We start from the raw sequence: 9,364 nt of genomic DNA on the forward strand, positions 1-9,364 counted from the left end.
GGGGGCTAAACATGCTGATTGGTGGAGTTCACGCAGCATTGTGATTTCAACCGCCATTTATTCGGATAATTTTCAAAATATTACTGTTATTGTGTCATGAAATGTAGTTTTAAAAGTATTTCAGGCGAGAATGTAGTTGTTTAAAACTCAAATCTGCGGTTTATTTATAAAGACAGCGCCTATTTAAAAATGTTTTTTCGCCAATTTCGGAGACGTGAGCTCCACGCGATCAGCGGGCGCTCAGTGCTCATGTTTCCCGACGAGAGCAGCCTCAACTCGGCTAGTGCTTCTGACATTTGCCTCTGGCTCTGATGTCTCTTTAGTGGTTAAACATAAGATATAATTTGTTTTGGGTAAATCTAACAGGTAATCTTTGGTCTTTATTCTATTACTCTATTAATCTATTAATATGTTAAAATGAAAATAAAAAGAGGCAGTACTGTTTGATATAATTTTTCGTTTCATTGTAATGTAGGCTATACTGAACTACATTTCTGCGGCTATTAATATGTTTAAATGAAACCAAAAACAGGCAGTGGTGTTTGATATCATATTTCGTAAATACAGTGAGAAAAATTGCAGTAGCCAAGGCGAGCTGACTGATGTTATCAAGTACGCTGCTGTTTGCAGAATTACCGGACTTGCGTCGTCCCGTACAAGGGAGTTCACACTCCCGAGTCGAACTCGCAAAGTCCGAACTACCGAGGATGCAAGTCCGAAATTTGCGTACTTGGTATTGAGAAACGCGCAGAGACCTACGTCACCAGACTATTTGCCTATTCTTCACGGTACTTTAGACCGCGATGGAAACGCAGACAGCAACAGGTCTGGGGGAAAAAACGTTCCTGGGACAAATTGTTCCAGGTAATTTCGGTGGAAAAGTGGCTTAAGTTTACCTGGCCTTCATGCCAGGTTTGACCTCCACCATTTTATCTGAACTGGCTACAATTCGCACGAACACCTCTCCAGCTTCCGGATGGTTCTGCCTCTTCAAGTACTTGTTCACCCGATCCTCTATGTACGTGCCTAACCGCGTCACCTGCAACCCTGGATCGAAGACAACAGCATTTAGTACAAAAACACTTGTAAAGAGAGTTTTAAATTAAACTTAATATTTTTATTGAAAGCTGAGAGATTTCACCAATAAGAATGGTAAACAGAAGCAAGCATGTTTGAGCTTCCATTTGCCATATTTTATGAGTTGTATGCATGTGCGTTGATCCATGTTTATATGTTGAATAAAAGCCTAAACTACATTTGTTCATCATATCAAGTGATCGTGTCTCTTTAGAAGACATGGATTTAAACACTCAAATCATATGGATAACATTTACGATGTCTTTAGGAACTTTAAAGGGGTCATATGATGCGATTTCAAGTTTTCCTTTCTCTTTGGAGTGTTACAAGCTGATTGTGCATAGATAAGATCCCTGAAGTTGCAAAGACTAAAGTCTCAAAACCAAAGAGATATTCTTTATCAAAGTTAAGACTCTGCCACGCCCCCCTAAAACGGCTCGTTCTAACACGCCCCCACATATCTACCTCACTATGTGGCAATATTAGTATAATGCCGCCCAAATGTGCACGCAAAGAAAGAAGGCGTGGTTTCAGTAACCGCAGTTAGTGTTGATGCAGCCATGTCAGGGAGACGCTGTGTGTTTCTAGGTGAAAGCAAAAGCACTTTATTTGGCCTTCCGAAAGTAGATGCATTTAGGAATCTTTAAGATTCAACATATTCTGTTACACCAAATACACAAAATAATGATCTTTAAAAAAGCATCATATGACCCCTTTAAGAACTGTCAAAGTTTTGGTTGCATGGACTTTCAGTGGAGGGACAGAAATCTCCCAGGTTTCATTAAAAATACATTCATTTGTGTTTCAAAGATGAACAAAAGTCATACAGGTTTGGAACAACATGAGAGTGAGCAAATGACAAAATGAGGTAAACCATCCATTTAGCTTTAATGCATCACATGAACAGTCCTATTACTTACTTTTTGCCGAAAACTTGTTCTCTTTTCTCGTCTTCCCGCTCTTTTTCAAACAGTTATCACAGATAAAACTGCAGAGAGAAACGCTCATTAGTGCTGACTTCCCGCAACGCATCCATAATCGATATCAGAGCAACTCTGTTCACTCTTGAGGTGCTTTCACTCACCCTAAAGGCCAGATGACCTCATAATGCAGGACACATATCTGATGCATCTTCCGCCCGCAATCTTTACATTCAACAAACCTGATAGGAGGAGAATTGATTAATGGGGGATGCAATCGTTTCATGCCCTTTGTATTCTGGCAGCTTTTATTTTAGCAAGTGTCTGAATGCGTAGTCACTAACTGCGAGAGCAGGTAGTTAATATGAAATACATCATTCAGCTTCTTTTCCTCCAGTTCTTACGCATTTGCAAGCAGGCCAATGCAACTGCGCCTTTGTAGGAGGTGTGGATTTGGACAACTTCTGGATAATACTGATGCTTGCAGAGTGTAGTGTTGTGTTCGTGTTGTGGGAGTGTCTCTATGCCCTATGTTGTTGACAGCAGGGGGTGCCAGTGAGCAAAAGCCATGTGGTGTTAACGAGTCCAGAGCGGACAACTGTATCAGCCAATAACGACCAGGGGTGCGTTTCCCGTACAACGACGTAACTCGCTGATTAACCACCATAGTACGATGCATTGTTGTTGAAACAAACTAACTAGTTACGACTGTTTCCCGAACACGGTTGCATGTCCGTCGTTTGAACCACATTAGTTCAACAACATAGGGCCATTGTTAATGACGTCACACGCATGTGGTGGAGGAATAACTTCTGCTATTTAACCGATTACATCTCTAAGATGCTGCTGTATTGAACATGGCACCTGATGACTAATTTACTATTTTTTGTTCCGTCATTTTGCTTTATTTGATGTTTGATTCATCGTGGGTTCTCACTTACGTCATACTCTGGGGTTCCCTTAGGCATTTATGCACATGCGCACTCTTCAAAAACGGCGCTTACTGAGGACGCGCAAAAATACATAGATTAAAATGCATTTATATTTAGATAGAATGGACTATATAGATTGTACTGCATGTTAGCTTACTTATTGTGCCCAAGAGCATATTTATTTAAGCCCATATCCCTTGCTAACAAGAAACTATGCTTCTAACCACAGATTGAGAGCTGTAGTTCCAACCACGTAAGTTTGTGACGCTGTTTGCGAATGTTCGTTTGAACTATGGTTTCGGGACACACCGAATTGTTGAACTATGTTGGTAACGACGGAACTTGCGACCATGGTTGGCTAACGATGCTTTTGGGAAACGCACCCCAGTATAGCACTACTATTAGAGCATGTGCTACTAGTGCATTGATAGTTGCCTCATGGAATTCTGGGAAATTAAGTGGAGCGTTTACTTACGGCTCAGGATCTAACGTGTCATTCTTCTTCCTTTCAAACTGGTCTTTAGAGATCATGCTGCATACAAAGAAGACCCAAAATCAGATTTGTTGAACATTTTAAACTTTTCAAAAATGATTCAGTTTATTATGGAATGGAGAAAATTAATCATTCAGAATGATTTTGAACTAAAGTGATAAAATCTCCACAACTGAGCTTGAATATAACCACAAAAAGAGAAGGTGAACAATCACTTACGTCTGGGGCTGAGCAGGATCATCTCCTAGTGTCACACTGTCTCCCTGAATCTCATTGAAGCACTTCTCACAGAAATGATACCTGTATAGTCACAAACACAACAGTTATAAGATATACAGATATAAGATATACAGAGGCGCACACGAGTGAGTTTATTATTAATTAATCCAAACAGAATATAAAAAGTGTACGATGATTATTCCCTTAAAGTCATTCGATGCTGTAATCAGTATCACAGTGTAAACGTAATGTGAATGGCTTCCAAGGATTCAATGGGAAACATTAAAGTAATCGTTCACCTGAAATGAAAATTTGCTGAAAATTTACTCATCTTCAGGCCATCCAAGAAGTAGATGAGTAGAAATTTAGCATTACATCACTCGCTCACCAATGTATCTTCTGAAGTGAATGGGTGCCGTCAGAATGAGAGTCCAAACAGCTGATAAAAACATCACAATAATCCACAAGTAATCCACACCACTCCAGTCCATCAATTAATCCAACATTAAGGCGTTTTAACTTTAAACCGCAATTTCTGGCCAAAATATGAGTCCATAATCCATAATAAAGCTTCCTTCAGTGAAAAAGTTCAGCCCCTGTTGTCCTCACATCAAAATATTTGTTTAAAACTGTTTTGGTTTTTGCTTGTAAACTGTGTTTGATCTGTGCATATTTCTCTCCTGATTTAGACAACACGACTTTTTCACTGGAGAAAGCAATATTATGAATAGAGGACTCAGATTTTAGCCAGAAACAACAGTTTTGAAGTTTAAAGCATCTTCATGATTGATTGGTTTCTTACAAAGACGCAGCTTTTCGCTTCACAAGATGTTAATTGATAGACTGGAGTGGTGTGGATTATTGTGATGTTTTTATCAGCTGTCTGAACACTCATTCTGACGGCCCCCATTCACTGCAGAGGATCCACTGCAGGGCTAAATTTCTCCAAATCTGTTCCGATTCGATGCGAGTAAACAAAGAGCGAGAGCGCCTGTGTCTGTTTGACAATCAACTTATTTGGCGGTTCTGCAGTTACATGCTCTATGCTGCAGGGGGCGCAAGGGAGCCTGTTATGAGTAAGCAGGCAATTCACAGCAAAAAAAAAAAAAAAACTAATAAATGTGCCAGTGCAAATATTACAACTGCCAATAAATTAAGACTGGCTGGAGACTTCAAGCAGTGTATCCGTGAAGAAAGAGAAAGGGGGAGGGGGTTGTAATCGAGCAGTCTTATGTTTAGAAAATACATATGAACAGGCCTGATAGTAAACTATGCTAGTGTGTACACAGCCACACAGGGAGGTTTAATGTCTGATCTGCCAAATGTGTGTCAAAAACCACACACGACTGAACTAACTATACCACATGACAGAGAGCACGCCTGCTTCAACTTGAGTGTCCTCCTAAACGTTTTCTAAGGCTGTCGACTACATGAATTCTACCTCAAGAAAGGGCACGTGTATCATCTCACCTGTTCTGATAACTGTAATAAGTGCCGTCTCGGGGTATTGTACATAATTGCTTGCCGTAACAGCACAGTGTCTGAGGAGAAAACTCGTACTGTGGGAGGAAAGGAGAAAAGAGAGTTCAGACACATGACCGGAAAAGTCTGTTTATATCGAGTTTCTGTGCAGTCGACCAGGAGTTGAATAGCTAGCATCAAAATACTGGAGGTTCAAAACTAACATAACTACTGTTGTATTAATATTATTTTAAATAAACAAAATATTACAGCTGCATTATTTGAATGGGTGAACAAACATACATAAAAATGACTCATGTCCAGAAATTATTGTTAGATATTCACTTTATTTTTTACACCTCCGTAATTCCAAATAATTAGCATTTTCACATTTTTGCATTTATTATTCAGTAATATATTTATTTTAACATTATTACAGATTAGTTATTATTTTCACATTATTATTATTTTTGTGGAGAGATATTGTATAGTCACTTATTATTCAATTTATACAATAACATTTAGTATACATTTATTTGCATATTACTATTATTTTTATTAGTACTACTAGTACTGTGAAGCAATGCTGTATAACCATTTATTATACAATAATGCATTTGTTTGCACATTATTATTGTTGTTACAACCATTTAATAAACAATAATGTATTTAAGATACACTTATTTCCACATTATTATTATTATTGTACAACTATTTAATTAACAATAGTATATTTAATATACATTTGTAAAAAATAATTACATATTATTATTATTATTGTTATTATTAGCTATGTGGAATTCATAAGACAACCGAATTTGAACTGAATGTCAGTTCATCTCACCTTCCTTCCGCAGCAATAACCGAGGCTCTGCATGACGGGGTCGATCTCCTGCTCGAACACCTCAGCCAGTTTGGAGCAGTACTTGTACACACGCGACGTCTTCCTGTTGTACAACCACGCGTTGTTGAACATCAGCCACACGTCATCTACGTACTGCCACGGCTCCTGATACTGACCCGTGTCCAGTTTGCGCTTGATAGTGGACAGGTCCATGGGGTTCTTCACGATATCAAAGTAGTCCTGACGGCATGAAAGGAAACACCTTCATAGTTCAGTCAAATGTGTACTTGTACAGTCTTCACATATGATTTAATAAAGATACATGCATATATGTACGTGAGACTCACAGGGATGCCAAGAAGTATGGGGTCCACAGGCTGCCGGAAGGGCAGAGACTCTGGATCTTGCCTGTACAGAGACTCCAGAGTGGGCATCAATGCCTGCCGCAACTCTTCTGGCTTAAAGACTGAGAAGAGAGAGAAACACAGAAGACAGGGACATAAGTAAGATAAAAGAAAGCAACAGAAATAAAAAGACTACGAAGACAAAGAAATGTAGAGCCAACAGAAAAGAAAACAGAGAAATGTCAGTTCATACTTTTCCTGCGTGACTGAGATGGTGAAGAGGACGCTGTACCGTTCGTCTTGCTTTCATCTTCCTCTTTGGTCTCCATCTTCAAGTCTGTCTTCTTGTCCTCGGTCTCCATTGGCTCCTGCTTAGCCTCCAACCCCTCCGGCTCCTCCTTTTTGACCAGCAGGGAGCCTGTGTCGTCCTCCGTCTAAACAAAGGCAGAACAACCATGAAAATTTGAGACTGAAATGAAAATCTGGGTTGGAAAGATTTTTATTCTAATATGCTGATTTGCTGCTTAAGAAACATTTTTTATTTTTAATCAGTGTTGAAAACATATATACAAAACACACCTCCATCTTGGGCTCCGTTTTGATGCATACGTCGTATTCTTGCTCTTCTGTTTTAGCGTTGCTGGGTGGTACATCAGGCACGGCATGCTGGGAGTGCAGCTCGGCGCTGGTTGCCGATGCTGGAGTGGGCACACGGTTTTCACCACTCTGAAAGACAAAGTATCAGATTTATTGCCTTGAAATAAATATTATTTGAATTTTGTCTTAAAGCTGAGCGATTATGGTGTCATTTTGGAAAGATGGCACCGTTTGGTTTGATAATATCACCGTATCTTTGTTCCAAAACCTAGTGAGCGGCCTACTGAGGGTCAAAGGTGCACTTTCCACACAAAGGCTGTTTGAAATGATGGCCATCAAGCTTATGCTGTATTCTAAAGTTGAAGGATTGCTGTCGGCCAATGTGAGGCCCAGACTATATTTTGTAAGAGGGATCACTCTGATTGGCTGTTCGGCTTGGCAAACGAGTGTACTGAAAAAAAAAAAAAAAAGAAAACCGGAAAAAAACAACAAAGTCTCTTTGCTTTGTTTTATGGTTTGTATATTCACAGTCCTAAGCCGTTTCTCAATACCAAGTACGCAAAGTTCGGACTTGCGTCCTCGGTAGTTCGGACTTCGCAAGTTCGACTCGGGAGTGTGAACTCCTGGGGATGGGAGGACACAAGTCCGGTAATTCTGCAAATGGAACAGCAATGTACTTGATAACGTCAGTCAGCTCGCCTTGGCTACTCCGGTTGTCTTCACTGTATGTATACAATACGACGAAATATGATATCAAACATCACTGCCTCTTTTCGTTTTCATTTAAACATATTAATAGCCACAAAAATGTAGTTTAGGGAACGTACATACATTACAGTGAAACGAAATATTATATCAAACAGCATTGCCTCTTTTCTGTTTCATTTAAAATATTAATAGGCTCACAAAAATGTGGTTCATGCAACAAATACACACATTACAATAAAACGAAATGATATCAAGCACCACTCACTGCCTTGTCGTTTTCTTCTAAATATAAAACACAACTCATTTTGTTTTCATTTTAAAAATATAAAACATATTAATATGTGGTTTAGGTAATATGTGCACATATAATAGGCGCTATCTTTATAAATAAACCAGAGATTTAAGTTTTAAACAACTACATTCTTGCCTGAAATACTCTTAGAACTGGATTTCATGACACAATAACAGTAATATTTTGACAATTATGCAGGTTTTCTCCTCCGCCATTAACGCTCGCTGGTTGGTGTGAAATGCATTCTGGGATACCTGGCTGCCTCAAGTTCGCACAAGTCACCTCTGGATGCATCCTTGATAAAAGGGGCGGAGCAAGAACACATCCGGGGATTTGAACTGTACTTGGCTAGATGTGAACTTTGAATTGGAACAGTACTTGGGCGACGACTGATGACGTTTCACAAGTCCACAAGAACACAAGTACAGACAAGAACGCATATTGAGAAACAGCTCTAGCTTTTCCAGTTTCCTAGGAAGAATACAATGAATTACAATTAACGAATACTGCCACCTGCTGGTATGGAGAGTTATTTACTCTCACACTGTTGGCTGTAGTCTTTGCATTGCGTTCAAGTGCAGACTTTTGGCCCAGATGCAGGTGGCGTGAGGCGACACCACAGTCAGCTTTCGTCGCCACTAGCTCTTTGATGTCTGTCTGGTGTGTCTGGGCCTTCACGTATCATGTTTAGGCCAAAATCAGGCCGCAGTTCACGTATCCTTTGAGACGAATGCAATCCTAGAATGCATGGCAATTTGACTAAGGATGACTATTAATACTATTTTGAACATTTTTTTTTTATAATTCTAATACTTGTGCATTCTATTTATGCTTATGCTTAGTGTAGAACTGTGATATTAGCTTGGCAACATGCTATTTTCAAACATTATTGTAATACATTTTGAAGAATCTGTGCGTTTCTGTTAGGTCTACATGGTTAATCGAAATAAAAACAAAATCGCAATATGGCTTAGTGGGGTTATTAAATCGCAAAGGCTGTGATTTAATTAAATAAATGAGCTGTGGTTTTCAGAATGAAGCGTGGCACAGTGTACATTCACATGCAAGAAGCTCATGAAAATAGTAGTATTAATAATTTTGTTTAATATTATTTAGTAGTAGCAGTATTAATAATATTGTTAATTAGTAGTAGTAATATTATTTATATATATAATGTAATAGTAATATAAAATATAATGGATATATTTTATTACTAAATAAAATATACTATTTAGTAATATTATTACTATTCCTAATTATAATTTACTAAGTTACTAAATCTAACTAAATATATAATATATAACATAATATTTGGTAATATTATTTAAAAAATGTATTTAGTAATAGTAGTAGTAATAATAATAATAATAATTATTATTATTAGGTTAGGGTTATTTTTTATACATATTGGTATATCATTATCAGTGTTGGGCAGTAACGCATTACTTAGTAACGCGTTACTGTAATTTGATTACTT

At 38.4% G+C, this 9,364-nt stretch overlaps 1 protein-coding gene across 5 annotated transcripts in view; it reads right to left on the reverse strand.

Moving 5' to 3' along the window:
• The window catches only part of LOC107655368 (CREB-binding protein-like), a 48,459-nt gene that overhangs the window by 7,303 nt on the left and 31,792 nt on the right, over positions 1-9,364 (reverse strand). For 4 of the 5 annotated variants that reach the window (XM_016442828.1, XM_016442831.1, XM_016442832.1 and 1 more), the window contains 10 exons: positions 6,870-7,016; positions 6,544-6,724; positions 6,294-6,412; positions 5,947-6,186; positions 5,112-5,200; positions 3,642-3,722; positions 3,405-3,461; positions 2,162-2,239; positions 1,998-2,065; positions 897-1,047 (listed from right to left, as the gene is read on the reverse strand). In XM_016442828.1, coding sequence (XP_016298314.1) covers positions 897-1,047; positions 1,998-2,065; positions 2,162-2,239; positions 3,405-3,461; positions 3,642-3,722; positions 5,112-5,200; positions 5,947-6,186; positions 6,294-6,412; positions 6,544-6,724; positions 6,870-7,016 — 1,211 coding nt within the window. The remainder of the gene's footprint in view (positions 1-896; positions 1,048-1,997; positions 2,066-2,161; positions 2,240-3,404; positions 3,462-3,641; positions 3,723-5,111; positions 5,201-5,946; positions 6,187-6,293; positions 6,413-6,543; positions 6,725-6,869; positions 7,017-9,364) is intronic. The other variant, XM_016442830.1, reaches the window with a different exon arrangement.

The sequence above is a fragment of the Sinocyclocheilus anshuiensis genome, unplaced genomic scaffold (assembly GCF_001515605.1).
Source record: "Sinocyclocheilus anshuiensis isolate Anshui unplaced genomic scaffold, SAMN03320099.WGS_v1.1 scaffold880, whole genome shotgun sequence".
Lineage (NCBI taxonomy): Eukaryota > Metazoa > Chordata > Actinopteri > Cypriniformes > Cyprinidae > Sinocyclocheilus > Sinocyclocheilus anshuiensis.